This window comes from Phasianus colchicus, chromosome 1, assembly GCF_987193195.1.
Source record: "Phasianus colchicus chromosome 1, bPhaCol1.hap1.1, whole genome shotgun sequence".
Taxonomy (NCBI): Eukaryota; Metazoa; Chordata; class Aves; order Galliformes; family Phasianidae; genus Phasianus; species Phasianus colchicus.
This window is the reverse complement of record NC_143436.1, coordinates 190,827,435-190,850,225: the sequence shown is the minus strand read 5'-3', so window position 1 is coordinate 190,850,225 and position 22,791 is coordinate 190,827,435. Positions and strand designations below refer to the sequence as shown.

General features: G+C 37.5%; 1 protein-coding gene across 10 annotated transcripts in view; it reads left to right on the top strand.

Moving 5' to 3' along the window:
• DLG2 (discs large MAGUK scaffold protein 2) overlaps positions 1–22,791 on the top strand; it is a 1,008,740-nt gene that overhangs the window by 665,021 nt on the left and 320,928 nt on the right. For all 10 annotated transcript variants that reach the window (XM_090134092.1, XM_090134093.1, XM_090134091.1 and 7 more), the window contains one exon: positions 6,539–6,663. In XM_090134092.1, the coding sequence (XP_089990218.1) occupies positions 6,539–6,663 (125 nt within the window). The remainder of the gene's footprint in view (positions 1–6,538; positions 6,664–22,791) is intronic.

Here is a 22,791-nt window from a genome sequence, read left to right as displayed (position 1 = left end):
TGCATGAGTGAAAAAAACAGCTCTGGGTATATTAGAGAAAGGAAAGGATTTACTGAACCTGTGGATTGTTAATGCCTTTAAAATGCTGAAGGTTCTTCTTATTGACTGTTAAAATAAACATAACTTTTTGAGCTGTACCAAATAACAAAGTAGTTGATAGGAAGTATACAAATCACAGATTTGGTTATTTGTTATCTAATTAGCAACTTTTTGCCTTATCACTTTCATTCAGTAGTTTTCAGCCCTCTGCAGATGTATGTTACTGGTGGCCTTTCCCTTTATTTTTCTTCTACAAGTTCTAAGACTTCCCACAAAGAAAGAGCAACAAGTGTAAGCTCACAAAGGCAGCAAGTGTCAACTGTTTTGATTCTCTTTTACATGGTCTCATGAATGGATATACTTTATGCATAAATGTGGGCTTTGACCACTCAACTGCATCTGTATTTTCTTTTTTGCTGATAAGCTGCAGTTCTCACAGCCTAATGGAAGTCATCGTACATTTCTTTGATGCTAAGTTTGGACTTAAGCTTGCTGTGAAGAGAGAAAAAAATCATAAGGACTTAACGTCCTTACTTGGCAAAGGCTCCCATTTAGATCAGTGGAAAGCTTTGCAGGCTTGACTTGTGTCAAGACTTTAATTTACATGCTGTTACTTATTTATTATTTTATATTTATTCATTATTTACATAGTTCAGGGCATTACAGATTTATTAATACTGGCTTATATTCCTTAATTCCCTTTGTACTCAGCAGTGGTGAGGCCTCACATCCAGTAGTGTTTAGTTTTAGGCCTCTCGCTACAAGAAAGACACTGAGGCTCTAGAGCTTGTCCAGAGAAGGACAACAAAGCTCTGAAATGTTTGGAGCACAGGTCTTAAGAAGTGGCTGAGGAACTGGGATTGTTCAGTCTGCAGAGGGAGAAGCTCAGGGGACACCTTATTCCTCTCCACCAGTACCTGAATGGAGGTTGTGGTGAGGTGGGGTGTTTGCCTCTTCTCCCAATAGGATGAGAGGGGGGTTTAATTTGTGCCAGGGGAGGTTTAGGTTGGATATCAGGAAAAATTTCCTCTCAGAAAGTGCTGTAATGCAGACTCCCCAGGGGGGTTGTGGAGTCACTGTCCCTGCAGGCATTCATAAACTGTGGAGATGAGGCACTGAGGGACATAGGTTAGTGGGCATGGTGGATGTAGGTTGATGGTTGGATTGGACCATCTTAGTGGTCTTTTCCAACTTTAATAATTCTCTGATTCTATCAATCGCTAAGCAAAATGACTTCCTTAAACTTGTAAGTAAAAATAATAACACTAACAATAATACAAACACAACAATCATTTCAGGAACAGAGTCTGCAGGAATATCTTATCATATGAAACAGCTCTCAGCCTCTGAAAACCATTCGTGGTAATGCATTACCTTGTTCTATACTGAATTATAGGATGAGGTTGCAGCAGTAGTTAAGGAAATTCTGTGCACTCAACTCTGGTTTTTTTCTAACTTAAATGACAAAGTGCTTCAAAATCATGTCACTTCAGAACATTACCAGAAATTGTTTCAGGAGCAATGAAGTAATTAAGTCATTCAAAAAGAGTCTCTTAAGATAGTGTCAAAAATCGTGTCCCGCTGTCATCTTACTGATTATAATTTAAAAAAAAAAAAAAAGGATGGAAAACAACTTCTATACAATTGTTGTATGCCAGTTGAGTATTGTACAATACAAAATACTTGATCCTTATATGGGAAACAACTCTGTTTTTGTACACTTCTGATTTAATTTCTGTGTCTTGGGTGTATATTCTTCTGCAATTTTGTTAAAGATCAGATGGCTTTATATATTCTGTGATCAAACTGCTGTAAGGTGAAAGGCAGGAAAAAGAAAAAAATGAGACAGAAGAAGGAGGAGTTCATGTGCAGAAGCATATGGAAAGCTGTCATCCATGGAGAGCTGTAATACCATGGGAAAAGAACTTCATACTTTCTTAATGTTGACCTAAGTCTATTTGAACTCTAAGTCAGCGTGAAGCACGTTTAAGGATTACTCTGTGATGAAATTGAAATGCTGCAGACTATAAAGATGCAGCCAGCTATATGGCTGCTCACAGTGGTGTATCTAAGGAGAGGAGCTCAAGACGAAGGCTAAGTAAGAAGAAAGATGGGTCTGATGCTATCCAAAACCATTACCTGCTAGGGATTCTCATTTTATTTTTGTGATCTTTATGTTGGCAGTTTAACAAGACTTGAGGGAAGAGATTCAAACTGGCCAGAACTTGCAAGTTTTGTGTTTTTTTTTTTTTTTTTTTCCCTGGTGTGTGAATCATCCATCATCTTATTCTGACCCTAAGTGTCTCTTTTCATTGTTAGCAGGAGGTACAGCATAAGTCTGAAGTGATGCTGTGCCTATGTCAGAGGCTGTCTGCCTCTCCAGGATCAGGAGAATAGTGGCCAGGCTTTTTTCTTTCTCGGGCTGAGCTATAAACAGCTCGAGTGATCCTTGTGGAGGTGGAAAGCCCAGAATGAGAAAGGCATAAATAAGGCAGGCTTGTGTAGAAAAACTTAAGAAGAATTGTTTTTCCCTACAGATGAGAACAAGAAGGAGGCCTCTGGGGCTGGGCTAGGAGAGATTATTTTGATTAGATTGTTTTATCAATGTTTCTCTGTTTAAGAAGGAAAGCTGAACTGAGTGAAAAGCCAAGAAACTAAGGCAGTATTATTGACTTCATCCAAAATGGACATGTTGGACTTTGTTCCACCTTTTGCAAGGCTGAGAGTGAGACAGATTTGCAAACTGGTGAGAAACTAAACTGAAAATTAAAAAAAAAAAAAAAAAAAAAAAAAAAAAAAATCTATTGCTGAATAATTTTTGCAAGTCTTCCCAGTATAGTCAGAAGCTAATTACATGAGGTAGTAGTAATTGGGAATTCGAACAAAAGGACAGGAATATTTATGTCAAGAGAGAATTGAGCATAAAATGATTTGGATCTGGAAAAATGTATATATGAATAATGATGTATGAGCAATGTCACTAAAGTTAGTATATCTGCTTGAGACTTGGTCAGATGTTTTTGGCCTCTACATATGTTGTGGGATTTGGGGGTAAAACTCCTCTATCAAAGAATTATGAAAAAAAGCAGGCAAGCACATTCAGGGTTAAATGTGAATCTAAGTTGAGGAACACCAGTGGAGTATCACATACGAGGAAGACTTCCATTGATTTATACCTCTTTCTTCTGTATTGGATGTTGTTAGTTATTATTAAGCCATTCATCTGCATCATCACCAAGCCTTTGAGCTCACTGTTAACTTGCTTTGTAAGCATTCAAGAAAAGTAATGCTTGGAACAGAAGGAGAACACTGAATTAACATGACAGATATTTATGGGGAACCACTCCCAACCATGAGAGTCACCGTGAGAGAGAGCATGAATGTATCACTGTGGAAAATGCTGTGGATAAGTGATGGTTCAGCAGTCTGGGGCTGAATGACTGCAGGTAAACACAAAATGGCTGGGAGATGGAGATACATGAATAAAAGGCTTGGAAGTTGTGAAGATAAAGAAAAATCAAAAAAAATCTGGGATGGGGACAGAGTTGATGGAAAAGTAAGGGGTAGGAGCTAAGCCTTGCAGAAAGATTCAGGAACTGTCATCCTAGTAGACTTAATTGATACTTGGAGTTACAGCTCATTAACTACAATGAGTTTCTAATATAACAAACATATGGTGATGAAGCTGTTCACTAAGAAGACAGGGTAATGAGGGAAAGGAAGGGACCTGAATATCAGTGTTGCTTCTCAGAACTAAAGTATGATGGATTTTAACCATAATGTTCACATTATGATATTTTTCAACCCAAGGCACCTAGAAGGCCAGTTACCTAGGAGTGATGGCCACCATGTTCCTAGCCTTGTTGACCACGATCTGAAGTGCAAAGAAAGAAGATTTGTCTATGAAACCAGTGCAGATCCTTTAAAAGCTATAATGAAAGAAGCCAAAAGTGTAACTGGTCTTAACTTTAACAACTCACATTCTGGTGCAGAAAAGCCTTGCAGGGATATACCTACCTGCTAAGCCAACTACTGTGTGAGAGCCTGTATATCCTGTTGATCGAGTCAAGGACTGCAGCCTGAATAATTGCTTGAAATTTTCTGGATACACAATGCCAGTGAGAAGTGCTGCCCTCCTCTTTTAAAAAGTTATTCCTAAGGGGCAGAATCAGAATAGTATTGCAATATAGCAGATGCACATTTGTGGTCGAATGATTCTCCTGAGAAGTCTGTAGCAGTTTTACCACATGCCTGCTTACAGTCAGTACTGCTGCATGTTTTCCCTCTAAAAAGTGATGGCAAAGAGTACAATAGGAGGTAGAAAATGCAGAGAAAGTGTGAAACTTTTTCAAAAATTATTTCCTGCTAAGAATTCTAATGAATTTTAAGTGAAGACCTGTACCAGCTAAGCACATCCCGCATAGCAGGCAAGCTCTGATAGCTTTTAAAGCTCTTCAGACACTCTCTTTTATTATGATGTAACTGTTTGTGTTCCCTATTCAACTAAAAATTATATCCATGTTTCTCCTCGCTGTCCTATTTCCCCTGATATAGGGACTTGGAATCTACATCTTTTCAGAACAATAGGTTCTTTTATACTTCAAAAACCTCCTTGGAGTTGAAAATAAAATCAACAATTTTAGTTTAATGTTTTCTTTCTTCATTACTTATTCTAATAAACTTTCTAGAAAGTTGTCCTTGATTTTTTTTTTTTTTTTTTTTTTCATTTTTTAAGGTTTTTATTCCAGGCTTCCTGAAGTGTGTATATGTTTGCATTTTTTCATTCTTATGTATTGGAAGATTATCCCCATTAATAATATGGCAAATAGAAGAACTTACAGGAAAATATTCTTAACATATTTTTAGAGTGCAAACTGGTGTTGAGTGCACTGTATAATTAGGTAGTTTTTAAAATACTGGGAAAAGAACCTGAGTCTGAGATGATCCTAATGATGAAAGTGATATTAAATTATAGATTTGTAATGGTGGCCTGGAGATGTTTGTTAATTCTACAGAAAATATGTACATAATGTTACGTATTCATGTATAGGTATTATATAGATATACAGTGTTCTGTTCTTCATTTAGCTATCTGAGCAACATTAATATATATGTGTAGTTCTAAATCCTTCTTCTTGCCTTGTAAATTAGTTCTGAAAATTTATTCACAATTATATGCTGATAACAGAGCTGCAGATTGCATGGACGTCTCTCGAGTCATGAGAACTGCATTGCTTGTGAAAGTAGAATACTGATAACAGAATTGAGAATTTGATACACTTGCATACAGGCAACGTGAGGTTTTGCACACAGGCCTGAGCTTCCAATTGAAGTAGAGTTTCAAAAGACAGAAATAAGAGTTGTTGTTCCTACTCTTCCTTAGTTTGTTTGCCTTTTACAGGTGAGGTGCTACTTTTATTAGCTATTGTTCTCATTAGGACTGAACCAGATACCTGTCCTAGTAACAGCAGTGAAGAAAAATATCTTCAAGTATCTGAGATGCTGAATGAAATAATGGGGAAAAAACAGTTTAGTGTCCTGGACATATTTCATCCACTGCAGTGAAAATTATGCAATATCAGTAATATTATAACACTATGATAACCTACATACATAACTATAAAATTGCCTTCAGATGATGGAGACTAAAATGGTGCAATATTGCATTGAATTTATTATTATATCACAAAAGAAAGCATCTGATCAATATTAATTTACATAGAAAAAGTGTAGTAATTAATATATATTGTCAAAAATGGGTTAGAATTGCTGGTTAAAATTATGTGATAAACAGTGACTGCATGTGCGTTTGTATATGCATGTATGCCTATTTATGTCTCATTATATTTCATAAGTGCTGGTAGCAGTACATAGAATTATTGAGTAGACCTTCAAAAGGAATATTTCAAACATTTCCTTGTAGCAAATCAATAGAACAGAAGAAACACTGGTTTGTTTTATTTTGATTGGTCTTGTTTGGTGTTTGTTTTTTGTTTTTTGTGGGGTTTTTTTTGCTTCTTTTTGTTTTATAAATGCATGTGAATCTGAACAATTATCTATTTTCTACAAAAAAAAAAAAAAATTGTACTAAAATTCTTCAGAGCTAAACATTACTCACTGATTCTGTTTACAAATGAAGGACTTTTTAAAAGTCTTTTTAGAGCTCTAAAGTGTTTTTAGCCTCTAGCTCTCATTGACTTAGATAAATTCATATTGGAGTTCAGAGGCTAATTTATGTGACTGTTTGAAAACAAATTTAGGTCAAATCCCGTTTCTGTAGAAGCATCCATTATCTCTGCCATTAACTCCGGGAGTTCTTTATTTTTGCAGCTTCTGCTTTTTAACTGACAATTTTTTCAGGGTGAGTCATCCACCTGAAAGTATGATGATGCCAAATAAAATGCTTTCTTTAAACGAAATAGGATACTTAGTTCATCCACTGCAAATAAGTTCTGTAGAAATCTAGCATTTGGTGACGTATTTTCTTTACTTTTTTCAGGGGAATTCTGGTCTGGGATTCAGTATTGCTGGAGGAACAGATAACCCACACATTGGGGATGATCCTGGGATATTCATTACTAAGATTATACCAGGAGGAGCTGCAGCAGAGGATGGAAGACTCAGGTAAAATTTAACTCCCTACAGATGTTTAGAAACAAAATACAGTGCTATTATAGATTGTCCTCTTGGAGTCAAGTGTGAACTGTCTTTCATGGAGCCAGAGGGACTAAATGATATGACAAGTTTCCTTTCTGCAAAGATAGAAAAACTGTTTTAAGTAGTGTAAAGCAATTGAATACGTTTAGTTAAGACCTGTATAAAGGGAGGTATGTTGGTTCTACCTCCAGCTTTGTACCAATCATTTCAATTAGTACTAGAGATACAAAGGAGGAGGAAAAAGACATTAGCAGCAAGGAAGTCTTGATCATTATATTTTCTTGACTGAACAACTATGTACTGTTGTTATTTATTAAGACAACCAACAATTCCCAAACTACAGAGACATTCCTAAATAGCTACAGCTCTTTGTAGAGTTATTTGCTCCCTATTGCTTGACTGTGATGGTGAAGTATGCTTAATCTGCATTTCCAAATTATTATTATTATTTTTTTTTTTCCATCTGTGCAAACGTGACAGATATGACTATGACTATGTTCTTTTGAGTCACCTCCAGAAGATGAGGATTCTTGGAGGTCACTTGGAATTTGTGGTTCTCAAATGCACTGTAGCACTTCTCTTAAAACAAGAGGTACCGCAGAATTGTTGATTCTTCCCTTTCTTATGGATTTAATACGGAAAAGGTTCTGACTATCACAGACACTGACATTCATCTGTCAATTGTGAAGCTTGCTGATGCTCCAAAAAGACAATTTAACTGGAAAGACGTGGGATACAATTTTGAAGCTTTTATGATCTCAGCACTGCAACCTAAGCTATGGGAGCCTTTGCCAAAAGCAGATGGCCGAAAATTCACAAAATATGACCAGATGGTAACAATAACATTTTTTGCAAAAGCCTCGTCTTTTAATTCAAAGATAAAAGTATGGGGCGTTGATCAGTTTTAGAGCAAATGGTGAATATTTCTTTTTTGAAAATAATATTATTTTTACTAATATAATGATGAGGAGTCAAGGTGTTTGGTAGAGCTTGAAGAGTTTATGATCTAAATAAGAGGAAAGGAAGAGGAATAATCTCATGTAACTTTGTGACTGAAGTGCAGCAATCTACCTCTAAGATGGTCACCTTGGAATTCCCTAGCAGTCAGTGAAGACAAACCTAGTCATTTCTATGTCATGATTCATCTTTTCCTAAAGTGAATGTCTAAAACAGTAGTGTTTGGAAATCAAATTTGACATGATGAGGTACATAGGATGTGCTAAACCTTACTACAAACAAGAAAGAATCTTTTGCAACAACAACAACAAAATCTTTATTAATAGAGTTTTTAATTACTTTTGAAAGCTTTTCTGGTTTAAGTTATTAAGAAGACATGCATCACTGCATTTATTTTTCTTACTATCCTTATATGAAATCAAGTACATTGTGATTCATTGCTATGCTAATTAACTACTGTAAATTTAACTCATGATTATTTGGTAATTACTGTGTTGTAAAAGTCTTAAGAAGACCTTCTAAATTCACAAAAGATGTACTAATGCAATTCATTAATCCATATTAGGATTAGAACTGGGAAGCTTTGTATTTTGCAATAGAAGTTTATCTTATTACTGAGACTTTAGTAATAGTCTCAGGATACAGTATTTCTTTTGCACATTTTGAAGTAAAATGTTATAATTCAAATTTAACTGCAGTAATAAAAATAATTGTAAAACATATATTTTAATGTAGTACTTTTTTGCTCTTCTTCTTTGAAAACAGAGTTTCTTTACATCAAATTCCTCTTTTGTTAGTAAGGAATATCCAGACGCAATTATTTATAATTGGATCAGTAGAACATTTTTTTTAGTTCAAAGAAAACTTCAAGCATCTCAAAATATATCTCAGTAAACTGCCATTAGGGAAATGGATTTATTTAATCCTGTGGGTTTTACACACAGTAGTAAGAAAATCTCAATTTTTTAGCTGAATATCACATGGTAAGAATTTATATAGAGAGTATTTTGAATTTCTTCTTGGTAACTGTATCCTCCTTAGCACTCAAAGGATTTTATTTCCTGTCTCAGTTTTCTTTGAGCTCTTATAAAATTTTTTAGTACGTGGGAATTTGCATTAACCTATCTTTCCCACTATTATAGTTAAATGCGAGCTACTTGGTTACACCGTTAGATAACATTGCTCTTTCAGAATTTTACCTAATGAAAGGGCAGAAGTCATTCAAAAATCTCATTGTGACTTCAAGAAAAATTTTCAATATGGAATGCAAGACAGCAACTTCCATAGTGGCCTTGATTGGGATGGTTGATGGTTGGAATAGAAGATCTTTGAGGTCTTAATGATTCTATGATTTTATCACATAAACAAGCTTGAAAGGTTTTCAGAAGTGAGATTTTATTTTACAGGATTCTCCTAGAAGTTTCCCCCATTCCTTGTTTTATCTGCTAAGAGGGTTTCACTTTGCTACGACACTAGCAAGGAAAAAATGCTGTCATGTTTTAAGAAACACCTGGAAGTGTATGTATCAGTGATCTTTGCCAACAAGCTTAGATATCCTGGGGTAGTCTTCACTGAGATACATGACAGTTAAGTAGTACATATCAGCAAAGACCACCCAATAGGACCATCAGCTCAGTGATGTACAGTATATCCACCAAGAAATGCGATAAGCCATATTTCTAGCAGTATCTACAACAATTCTGTAGTCCTAGGAATCTTACCTGTGATTCAAAAATCTGATTATTACTGTGTATGTGACTGTATACCAAAGAGTTTATTTACAGGAATGTGAGCTAGATTCTGACAGCTTTGAATTTAAATGGTTAACGTCCAAAGTTTATTTTGGTACTTGAGCTTGAGCTGCACTCAGTAGGAAAGAGGGTTGATGTGAAAAGTGAGTCAAAAGGAAGAAAGTGGTTGTGCCTGAAGGCACACTGCCCTGGTAAGCTGCCTGGACCTGTAGCTACTTCATTCATTCTTTCTTCTAGGAAACTGGTTTCAAGTCTCTTCCCACTTGTGAACCTATCAACCTTATTTTCTTGGGAGTATGATTATTTGTAAGGAGAACTTACTGAACCACACTGAATAAACTGCATCTACTGCCAGTTACCTTTGGCAGGCTAATTAGAAACAGCACATGTGCCCCAGCCATCAGGATTTTACAGCTTAAAACTATTAAAGTTCTGCAGCGTTTTTCTTTCCTTTGCAAATGTGTCTTTCCTGATATTACTTTACTGGTGGTCAGCAACTTTAGGGTTATGTAAATGCAGCATTTTTAAGGCATGCTGCCTTGTTCTACCAGCATCATAATAATCAGCCACAGTGAAGTTCTTCCCCTGCTCTCAAAGTGATCCGGTGTTGAAAAAGGAACATAACACACATGCTAATTGGAGGAGACAAGAGTCTAAATAACTTGCCCTTGTTATCTAGTAAATCAGGCAGAAAGCTTGGAATAGAATAGTGATTCCCTCTCTCCAATTTCTGTGCCTTACGGGCTTAGTTAAATGCCTACCAGCAAAGGTTTTGAACAAATTAGATTTGTATTCTCTTCAGTTATCAACTAACCCACTGTGATGTGTCAAAGGATTATAAATTTACCTAGATCTATGTAGTAAGAGAGGAACTCTGATGATAAGATTTCTCATGGATATCATGTTCATAAAAATAACACTGAGAAAAATGAATTTAAAGGCAAAGATTGCATTCTGATCAGACTGTTTTTTCCTTTTTAGTATTTCTGTGTCTCGCTAAAGATGAACCAGGGAGGAAATACTAGAAGTTCATACTGTTCATTCAAAGCTTTAAAATTTGAATTAAGAAGCACACTGGTGTAGCTATTATATGCAGTTTGCCTGAGAAACTCAAAGGAAAGAAGAAATGGAGAAATGTGCCATGTCTCTACTCCAGCTCAGGGAAACTGGCTGTATTTCACCATCATTGTATCAAAACAGAAGTCTGTCTGCTCTGTGATTCACTGCTTAAATTCCGGTTTGTTAACTTTTGATCTTGTACTAAGCTTATCAGTACCAGGTCTGTGTGCCTTGAAAAGGCATAAAGCTTGTTCAGGATGTTATTATAATTACTGTACTGCCACAAAACACTGATTCAAATCTGTACTGTTTACAGACCTCTGTCAATGCTATTAGTTCAGTACGTAATTTAGTAGTAAGTTAATAAAGAGACATTCACCCTATTAGGTAAAACATGCTTGCTTTCCAGCCATCACAAATTATTGGCTGCTCATTCTGTCCTGGTTTGTGTTAGGAAGTTTGATCTTATTAACAGTGTTTGTGTACCTGTGCATATCGCTTTTTGAGGTACTATGATATAAAGTAGGTAGAATTATCACAGGGACCCTGCACGAAGAAAAGGCAAGTCACAAAACAACAACTGAATTTTTAAGTATTTTTTTTTTTAAATTGATCATTGGATACCGTGACCCACATTTTAAATTATCAACCTACACTTTTGTTCACCAATGAAATACTTTGCCATTAAATTCTCTCTTCAGCTGCTTTCACCACTTCACATTTCTTTTGTTAAATCTTTTTTCTTCTTTTTCTCTACATGCAGATAGCATTCCTTATTTTGGTACTGCAGACCCCATTGTGTTGGTGAATTTGATTGTACTTCTGCTTTTTCTACTTTGAAAATAATTTGATAGCCTGCTAAAAGAATCTCTTATACTGTGTAGGGAAGAAATGGGAAATAATGTTTTGACAGATAAATTCTGAGGTAAATGAAATAGAATTTAAAGGGGAGAAAAGCCATGTTTTTTCTCTGTCTTGTCGGCTTTGAAACTGATGAATTTTAGTGGCCTCTCTGTAGATTATAATGATGGACATTCCTGAAGTTTTTTTTGTTTTGTTTTGTTTTTACTTCTATTTTTAATGCACAGGATTAATTTCTGCCCAAGTAAGTTTCTGAACTGTCTCCCACTAACTGAAACCACTGTTTGTGAATAACAAAAAGCAAAGTAGCACAACATAAGGACTTTAGGTATCCTGCAGCTTTATAACGCCCTTTGCACAAGGTGTTTCATGCAGTGGTACTGAACTGGTCAATAGGACTCTTTAGAAGCCATCCCAGCAGAAATGTCAATAGCCCCAGAGTGCTGCAGCAGCAGAACAGCACTGTGCAGCCAAGTCCAACTGATTAGTTCATCGACATGTTTGCACTGCTGCTGCAGTTACAAATTTAAATAGTTCAGTGATAATTCATCCGGTGTAAGAAGCCTTCTGTGGTTATGCACCTTAGAAATCATTAGCTCTCTATGGAGTGTAGCATTAGTCAAGGAAAAAATATTTCACATCTGTTCCTATGGTTAGCAGGTGTAACCCTCCAGGGTTGTGCTGAATTTTTCATCTCTCTCAATTCCCACTGAATCTGAAAATAAGATCTGGGATGAAAAGAGAACTGGGATGAAAAGAGAACTGACATTTTTGGTTTTTGTTGTTTTTTTGTTGTGTTTTTTTTTTTTTTTTTTTTTTTTTTTTTTTTTTTAATGTTCTTTATAAACAGCAAAGGTTTGATTCTAAAACTTTGGACAAAAAGCTTGGTTGGCTTTTTGCTTCTGACATCCAAACCAGAAATCCTAATGCATAGTGAGACAGAGAGTCTGTTATTTCATGCACTGTCAAAACTCTCGGCTGCTGTTTGGATAAACATTTGCACTTTCAGACTCCAGCCAAACTTCTGTTTCCTGCCCATTCCTGATCTCTGTTGACACATTCCTCACTCCACTCTTACTACAGAAATTCGAGCAGGGATTTTAAATTCATGTCCCCATTGCATGCAAGTTTTTGCCTCACAAGATGCAGGAATACTTTGGGTGTGCTGTTTGCATTGTGCTTTTCTGCATGTTACTCTGAGTTACATCATTGCAAAAAGCAAGATTTTTTTTTTCACGTATGCTTAGCGCAGAGCCTAATGGCACCAAACTTTCTAAAGCTGCTGAAGTTTCTTACAGAACTTGAACGACATGTTTTCCCATCTTTCATTTTTTTAATGCTACACCTTTGTTTGGAAGAGCTCTTCTTAATCAAACCGGAGCGGAAGGGAGTGTTTTCTACTTGTTAGTGCAGGACCGCGTAGTTTTCCTCTCAACTTGCTCCGCCTGATCTGTGGTAACACTTTTCTTCTTTTGTGCTAAAGTTTCCCCATTTGTAAAATAGGTACAGTGATCATTATCTTTGCCTCACAGGGCTTGTTGTGAAGCTGAAACGAGTTCATATTTGCAAAGCACTTTGAGCGCCAAAGATGAAAAGTGCCTGTAAAAATACTGAGCGTGGAATTGCCTCGTGGGTTATCTGTTGTAACTGGTTTTCCTGCACAAACCTGAATATGCTTCAAACAGCACTAGTGTCAGGTGGGAGGATTTTAACCACGGGTGAGGAACAAGCAAGCATTTGGTGTATTCAGCAGCCGAAGCGCTCCTAGGGCCCAAGGCAGAACCTCAGCCTTCCGTGCTCACCGGGGCACCACTGGAGGCTCTGGGCCTCGGAACCCCCCCACGGCACTAGAGCCAGCCAAACTGGAGGGCTCATAGGGTAAGTGAGGCCTGGCAGATGTCCTTGCCTCCTCCACACCTATGGAGACTGCCCTGGGGCATCTTCCACGACCTGCAGAGCAGCCTGCAGCTGGGAGGAGCTCTGCGGCTTCCTGGTGCCTCCTTCATTCATTTCAGGCTTTACGGGGCTTTGTTTTCCTTTCCCATTTCTTTATCCCAACACCTCCCTCTTACAACGTCCCACAGCTGCCTACGCCTCCTATTTCTATTTTGTTGCCTCTCCGCTGTCCCACTTTGGCCTCTGGCTTTGGAGGCAGACACAAATATTCAGTCTGTGAGCAGAAGTTTTCCTTCTGGCCACCATCAGAGGCTGCTATCTGTGCCGGCTGCCAGAACCGAAGTGCTGACAGAGCCTGGGCGCTCTCGGAGCTTCAGTGCTTGTCTGCTCTTGGCAGTGGTTTCAGAAGGAAAGCATCGCACCAGAGGCAGAGAGACTGAGGATAACTGGGGAGTTAGAGAACGGACGGAGGAATGGAAAAATGTGGTAAGAGCTAAGGATCCCAAGGATCCCAAGGATAAGAGACGGAAAGGAGTGGGAGGGGGGGGGGAACTTAATTCTTATTGTCATTTTTGAGGAATGAATGAGAGAAGAGTACTTGCTGCATACATGTCTTGTGGAAGAGGTTAACAAAGAAAAAGGCTGAACTTTGAGAGCCTGTTGTGGGGAATCCTCCTGCTCACCCTCTGCTCCCCCTCCCCATCCTGCCCTCCCTGCCTACATAAAGCTGTCTTCTCCCTGTCATGAGATTGCAGTCAAAATCAAACATTTAAATAACGACTTGGGCTCATCAGGCCCAGCGGCTGATCAATTACTCACCAGGCCAGTGGTTGCTAACTACCTTTGGCAGAGCTGCTGACCTCAATCATCTAACCCATGTGTCTGCTCTCCACTCTTTCAGATCTATTGTGTTCAGTCACTTTGTACTTGGTTTTAAGAAACTGAAGGCAGGAATTTCAGGTCTGATGAGTAAAAAAAGGTCTTTTATGGGTGGAAATATGTTGTTTTTCATCTTTTATCCTGGTGTGTCTGGGCAAAGGAAGAATTCATCCCCAGCACAGCAGTTTTACCCAGGCATATGTTTGTGGATCACGATCCCTAACTCTGCTTCAACTGAATCTTGCATATTCTGGGGGAAAGAGAATCTATAGTATGCAGGAAATGTCTTAAAAGAACAATATGTGAAGTAAAAGATCATAAACTCTGTACAAAATTACTGCAGGTGTAGTTAACCCAGCAAATGAGAATTAATTTGCCTTGAGTTATGCTAACCAACCAGTACTTGGAAGTTTGATGCAGAAAATCATTTCACGATAAATGAATTAGAACAACTGTATTTCTAAGTACATCGTATAGTAACAAGCTCTGATTCTGCCTTCAGGATATTTGTGATGAAGGAAGAAAAATAGAGAGGTTATCCTATTATATGTGCATTTAGACTTGACTTTTCAAAAAAATGTATGCTTGAATCCGTGTGTGTGTAAATCAAATGAGTGCTAGCTACTCCTCCCTCTCAACTCTATAGCTACACCCTGCAAGATGAGTTGCTTTTAGCTAATGACTACTTCCCATTCTTAAAGTGTGTGTAAATGAGGCTCTGGAGGCGTAACCAAGTGGGGTTTTTCTTCTCTTCTCACTCCACATCAGTTTTAAGCATCCCAAACACATCTAGATTTCATCAGACAAAAAAAGAATGACAGTTTTTACAGTGTTGTTGTTTGCTTAATTCAACTTTGGAGCAGACACATATGAAAAACTGGCAGTATTTTTTTTCCCTAAAGTGAAGATGAAGATGTAGACAGTGATACTCAGAGTTATTGTGGAATCTACCATTTTTTAGCTCCTGGATATTGTTAGCCATGTTCCACGAGGTCACCACGAATAACTTTCAAATACTCCCTTCAGTACAATGCAGTGAGCATTCATACAGTTTCACGAAGCTTCAGATTTTATACAGCTTTGAATAATTATAAACAGGTCAAATTAATGTTCTGCAGTTTCAATTCTAAAATTTTAGGAACACATTCACTCATGTGGCTAAGAATTGACTCAGGTTCCAAATTTTTTTTTGAAATGAGCAATTTAAAATTTAAACCCTTAGTGCATTAGGCAGTAGAAGATTTTTTTTTTAAGTTTTCAATTGTGGAGAATTGTTTAAATCATACCGTTTATTTATTTGACTTGTAATTGTTTAAACAAGCTGAGTTTTTTTAAGTCTACTGTCTCTGCAAGCATTTCTTAATGGGGAGTTGGCTGCCTAACCTCAAAAAATACTGCTATCTGCAAACTTCAGGTCTGAAAAGACTTCAGCATAGTATACTACAGATGAGCAAACACTTCTTGATGCAAAAGGAGGTCCAGATTTCTTTCAGTGGCAAAGGGAAAAGAATAAGTCAAAGCTGCCTTCATTCACAAAAGTAGTGGTTAGATCAGTTTCAGCTCACCTCTAAAGGGAAACGTGCATTCTCCATCCTTCTCTCTCTAGAATATGAGCCCACAGCTTTCAGAGAAGTTATCAGATCAATAAACTGGAGGGACAATCAACAAAATGTCTTTTATTCTTTCCTTCCAAAATTGTTTCGCTTCCTGAAAGACAAGAAATATAAGCTGAGTCAGAAAGGTTTTGCAGTGAGTGTGTTGTTTAGAGAGTCAGGTACAGGTTGTGAACCAGAGTCTTTTCTCTGGATATCATAAGGAAATATCAGCGGAATCTACATTAGTTTCAGGTGTTGGTACAATTTCTGTAATGCATCTAAAGTCAAAGAGAGAGGCAAACATTATTTTTAGTCTTGTATTGAGAATGCTTTCCTCAATAATGGGAGATTTCGTCTGCAATTTAAGGAGAGAAATACATTATACAAAGTGGAATAGCTTCAGTGGTGGAATCATTTTTCTAGGAGGCGATTGTGGATAATGAGGCAGCAGATGGTTGTTTTGATTTTTGCTTCCCTAACTATCATCTAAGCTTTTATTTTATTTATTTTATTTTTTTATATATTATTATAATTCCAAGTATATTGGAATGAAAAGACTTGTTTTAGCTTGACTGGAATTTTTTTTTCAGTGTAAAACAATGTCATTTCTGTCAAGAAACTAAGCATAGTAAAAACATCTTTGACGTGAACTGCATTTTTTTCAGAGTTCAGTTCTAAATCTGTAGGTACAGCTGAGAGTAATTCAGTTAAATATAAAGATGGAGGGGAGGGGTGTCCATCTCCAAAATGTTATTGCTCATGGTAAGTACTGTGATCACTAGATCAGCTGCATGCTTTTGGTTTGAAGAGTTTGTCTACCAGGGCCTTTCTTCCTATGATGAAAAATCAGTTATCAAAGGCAAGAGATTATGTCCCGTTTCCTAGCCGCAGGAGAGAAACAAAATACTGAGAATGACTAGGGATGAATGTTTGCTCTCTGTTCTAATGACAGGATTTGGGGACAACAAATAAAGATATTTATTTATTTAACTGGATGTTAAATGTAGGTGGGTTTTGAAAACAATTAAATGAATTTGTGGAACCTATCCCAGGCTGTTGAATTTAAAAGTGATTCAGGAAACCCCAAGTCATCAGCATCTGTGTTCTGGGTAAATACTGTGTTAGGCTTTTTCTTATACCGTTTTTGTTTTGTTTTGTTTTGTTTTGTTTTGTTTTTTGAAAGAAACAGCAGGCCCAGTAGACCTCTGGCCTGGTTTATGACTTCATGTGGCTTTTATCTTTGCAGCCATGGAAGCACCTTAACCCACACACCTAAGCTCTGATCTCCCACGAAGCGTGATCATCAAGAGGCAGAAGTGTGCCCATTGGGCAAAGGACTGGATGGATTCCTGTCCCTTGGGGGGATGTGGTTGGTGAGGTTTGGCCAGGGAGCTAGCTAATCATGCAGCCATCTTACACTCAAGGACCAAACACTTGAAATCAGTTGGATTGTGCAGGAGCTCAAGCTACCTCTAAATGAACTCTGAGTTCCAGAGTGGCATAATGTGGCATTTTACCCATTTTTATTGGCTGTAGACATATGGTAAACATTGTTTCAGATGGCTTTCCATGCTAGATCTACTGCTGTCAGTGTATGTGCTAGCATGGCTCACCCTACTTTGGATTTCACTGTACCAGTTTGATATAACATGAATAGTCTTTGGGTTCAGACTCTCCTGGATTCTAGATATTACCTTGGTGGATATTTTTAATATCTAGGTATATATATATATATGTATTTAATAGGTGTATATAAGCACCTCCAAAGAAATAGATACCTCATAATAAAGTCACACTGCCTAAAAGGATAAAATAATCTGCTCATTGTGATGGAAAAGGGTTAACTGGAGGAGAGCCCCATCCTCACTCAAGGAAGTTCTCAGAACTAGGATAGAACACAGAAATGATCCAAAGTATCTTAAACAACAGATAAACTGCTTTTTAGCCAAGGTTTCGCCTGGAGTGAAGTCTTACAGCTGAGCTTAAGACCTTTAAAATGTATTTTTTAAAAGAGATAAAAGAAAAAAAAAGCAAACACTGATGAATCCTCTATTGAAATTATGTGAATAGGAACATATTCAAGGTTCTAAATATATTTTCTTCTAGCAGTCTAAAGGCTGCAGGGATTTTTCCATTCCTAATTATATAGTGTGCAGTAAGCTGTCTTTTTCTGACTTACAACTTCCAAAATAGAAATTACAGTCATAGATGAAACCTAGTGAGAGGGGAGAAGAGATGCTGTGCATGATAAGGAGCTGTTGTGCTAATATTTTTTGCTGATATTGTTACCAGTCATCGGCTTGAGTTCCAAATCTGTTACTATTATGCAGACTTTTTAATACATTGACATTTAGTATAAATGCTGCATTTAAAAAAGCCACGTGTAACTAAGGTAATAACAATGGACAATAATTGCATATGTCTTCTGACAGATCTGTAGCTGTGCTGGCTGTCTCTCCAATCTCAGTACAGCCATATTATAAACAGACTATGGAAATTCACCATCATTTTAGGCAGGTGCTTATTCTGAAGTTCAGAAGTGTTTTCTGAATTCTGAATTGTTCCCCAACAATTCGCTTTTAGTTTGTCTTCGAGAAATGAAATGAAAGTCTCTGGTAACACACCTGTAAGTCAAGTTGATGTAACCTTAAGCCTTGTTGGATGGGAAGCCTTCTTGGATGGGAAGCTTTCTTGGATGGAAAGCTTTGGATGAAGCTTTTGACAGCATTACAGTAGGCATTTCTACCTCCTAAACCATCTATATTCTTCTGTATAGAGGTGAAGAATTTCCTCCATTCTTTCTGGTGCAATCCTACATGACTGTTGCCTTTTGGAGGGCAAGAGCTTAGTGGTATTTTCTCCTGGACAAGGAAATCAGAAAAGTGTCTGAGACACTGCACGTGTATAGAGGGAATGAGCAGGGTCTGCTGTGTGCAGGCTTTCTCTGCTGCTCCTCTACTTCTTCTCTGCTCCATCATTTAGGAGGGAACAAGCTAGATTTTGACTTTTATCTTGGAAAGATGAATTGCTCTTTCTAGGCCAAGGTTGATGCAGAGATCCAAAGGAGAATACAGTGAGCTGTGGGGGCAACTAACACAATTTTATGTCACTCTCCAAAACCTCGTGCCAGAAGGTGTGGGCTGAAGACTGATGGTCTGCTGCAGGACACACTGGGTTTTCATTACATACTGCAAAAATCTGTACATATACTCACATGAAAAAAGCACTCCTAGGATTGGATTTTTGTCTTTGGCTGAAAGTCAGGCTGATTCCAGGTGTAAGTTGTCAGGCTCAGCAGGAGCAGTTTGAACTGAGCACACCCTGCTTCTCACAGGACTTGTCAGCTCAGCCTTCTTCAGCCTTCAGGCTCCATGCAACCAACAAACAGAAACTGGTTTGCCAGCACAGGTGGAGGAAGCTTCCATCTGCTGTATTTACTCACAGAAATGCTATGCAGGAGTTTAGTTCACCATCTTCACACACACACACACACACACACGCCTTTGTGAGTGGTGGGAGTTCTTGACCTTCATCTCTTACTTCTGAGGCTGGCTGAATGAAGCCAGAAGGAGGCAGAAAGCTGCTTTTGTTAATTATTTGTTATTTATGCTCAGTATACCTAGGCATTGCACTGGGCATTTTTTCCTTAGCTGAGCAAGAAAGTGCAGGCTTTCCTCAAACAGAAGACAAAGGAGTTGGGAAGTAGGTGGGCTTGTCATACTCTGAAGGTTATGAAAAAGAAGCTAAGTGACCTGCTCAGAGTTGCATAAGAAGGGTTGGGATGTCACTAGACCAGCAATTTAATGGAAAAACATTGTGCTTTTTCCACAATTTTATAATTTGTAATTGCTATAAATCAATGCCACTTGCTAGAGAATTAAGAGGATAAGGGTATTTATCTTCTCTCTTGGATCTGCAGCTCTTCTGTTTCAGTCCTTACCTTCTTTTCTCAAGACCACAGACAGCTCTGCTCCCTCTACTCCACTCTAACGAGATCACTCCTGCACTGCTGTGCTCAGCTCTGGGGCCACCAGCACGAGAACATGGAGCTGTTGGAGCAGGTCCACAGGAGGTCACGAGGATGATTAGAGGGCTGGAACACTTCTCCAATGGAGACAGTTGGAGAGAGTTAGGTTTGATCAGTCTGGAGAAAAGAAGGCTCTGTGGAGACCTCAAAGCAGCTTTCCAGCACGTAAACGGGTCCCATAGGAAAGTTGGAGACGGTGTCACACTCTATCAGGGTGTGTAGAAATAGGGTAAGGAGCAGCTTTAAACTAAAAGGTAGATTAATTAGGTATAAGGAAGAAGTTCTTCACTATTAGCACAGTGAGTCCCTGGCACAGGCTGCCCATAGAAGCTGTGGGTGCCCCATCCCTGTAGGTGCTCAAGGCCAGGCTCGATGGGTCCAGATCGGCCTGATCTGGTGAGGGATGTCCTTGCCCTTGGTGAGGAGTTGAAACTGGATGGTTTTTAAGGTGCTTTCCAACCCACACTGTTCTATGATTCTATGACTCCAGTTTGTAGAGAAAACCATAATTTGCAAATGAGATCTGAGATTTTCTTCTACTGCTGTTTTATCCCTTTATTTTTAAATTGAACATAACAGTAACTATAGTAGTTTAAAATGGCAGAAGGAGGCCTGAGGGTGTATCTGATTTTACTAAGGTAATTGGATCGTGTGTCTAAGGATCGTTATACCTAAAGAAACAGTATGCCCCATGGAATATGTGTATCACTGGCATTTAGTTTTAGTTCTGTGTTCTGTACTTGGAAAGGCAGATTTGAAGACTACATTATATATGATTTGAGATCTTTTATTCTTCATTCTTGGTTGAAAATTAAATAAAATAGTCATTATAATAATGCAAAGAAATTATATGAGCCAGTACCAATAATCACATTTTCTACTGTACGCTTTACTTACCATGACATGGGAAAGATGTGAGTGAGAATTAGAAAAAAAAAAAAGGGTAAGTAGAAGTCTTCCCTAACTAATGGACTAGGCTGATTCTCCTGGGGTCAGGTACTATATTTATATTATGATTCACAGATATCATTAAGAAATAAGAATAATCAATCCTTTCAACTTGCTTATAATCTTGTGTTCCTATTTATGTGTTCTTGTGACTTCTGAAACTAAAACAAGCACAAAAAAAAAAAAAACCACCAGTCCCTTTTTATAGAGCTGAAAAGGATGGACAAAAGGAGAAGCAAAGAAATAAAGTGGGAGTTCAGTTCTTCCTTTGGCTGATACCTATGGAATTTTATGTTGATATTAATAATATTATTTATCTTGATTTCTAAGCTTTGACTAAAGTCCATATCAATTTTAGCTTTGTAGAGAAGACAGTTAGACATTAGATTTGCTAATGTTAGCTTTTCTGCAGTAGAAAACATGATAACTATATTTGTATAACCAGGGCTACCACACAAATAGGTTGCTAATGAGTGTAGAAGTGTCTGGATGATAACTAAGACCCATGGATTACTGCAGGTTCAGTTTCATCTTTGTCCCATGGAGCGCAGATCAGCTCCTTGTTGCTGAGACCATGGTTCATTCCAAGTAGTTTCTTTCAGGAGTTGCAAGTGGGCTAATGCATCCTGTAAGAACCATTTGGACTTCTGGGGCTCTTTTCTGCTGTACTAGGCTGCTTTGGGTTTCTCTGCAGGGCACCATATTGCACAGAACAGACTGAAATAAATAATTATTACCAGTTGTCACCTACTATATTTCTAACAAATGCCTAAGAGTTCTGCTTACAACTTGAATGAAGCAAGTATCAGCTTTTCAAGGATGTCTGCACTGTTTCTTGAAATCAGTGATCAGAAAACTCAGATGAAGATAGTCAAGTTTGGAACAAAGTTGTTAGAAGCCCTCAAAGGATAGTATTTTTCCTTAATTAATCCAACCACTCATTTGCCTTGAAGATAGCAATAGCTACTGGTAAATCTCTGTGTCCCTGACCTTCCTCCTAAAAGGCAAAATCTCTCTCATATTTATTTCATCAGTGGTAACTATCCTGGCATGATAATAGCATGTATTGTATTCTGTATTTTATGAACCACGTTTCTTCATAACTGAATCATTCCACAAATTCTAATAGAATATATCCATTTTGTTACAGTATTTAGGTGAGCCAGCATGCCGTGGGAAGTGTTGCCTCAGTCAATTTTCACTCAGCAGTAACCTGCATGGGTGATTCAACTGACTTGAATAAATTTAACTACATGAGTATTTTGGCTAAAATGGAAATTGGATTACCTCAAAATTTAATTATAGACTTATATGCTGTGCTGAACTGAGATATGAAGTCTCTCTATTTCAAGGAAACAATAGCATGAACATTGTTTCTGGGCTTATGTTCTTTAAAAATATATTGGGAATTAATTGTCTCTCTTTTCTTCTTTCTTTTTTTTTTTTTCTTTTTTTCTTTCCTTTTTTCCTTCTTTCTTTCTTTTTCTTTCCAACCTGGTACAAGCAGTTTCCAAATTACTTTCAATTACATGCTACTTTTCAAAGATACATGAGAAAATTTATTCAAGAACTTTATGAACTCATAACATCAACAGATGTTGAGATTATATTAAGTCTTAGCAAGTCAAGTTCTCCATTTTGAGACTCCTTTTTAAGAGTTCTTTTCATCTAGAACTAGAGAAATAGTTTCTTCTTTCTTAAATGTTATGAAAATCATCACAGATAGCTCAGAATAAAACTTCCTTTTCTTCTTTCTTGCTAATTAGAAAGCTTTATAATTTTTTAGACCATGTATCTTAAAAAGTAACTGTATGAAGGTACTGCACTCAAGTATATAGTGTCAAGTTTTACAAGCAGAGTGGTAGTAATGTAATAGTGCTGATGCTATTAAATAAATGCTTTAATAGTAAAAATTCTCTTGATATGGAAACAAGACTCATTGGAACCATTTCCTCCTCCTTGGAGTTTTGTGCTGTTTTTTTTTTGTTGTTGTTGAAGCAGTATAGATACTGATGAAGCTCTAGGGATCTCTTTTGTTTTGTTATACTTGACTCTTACTACTCTGCATTATGGGAAAGTCTTCTCCTTGGCATAGGTCTGAAACTGTGCCTGAAAGGGACTC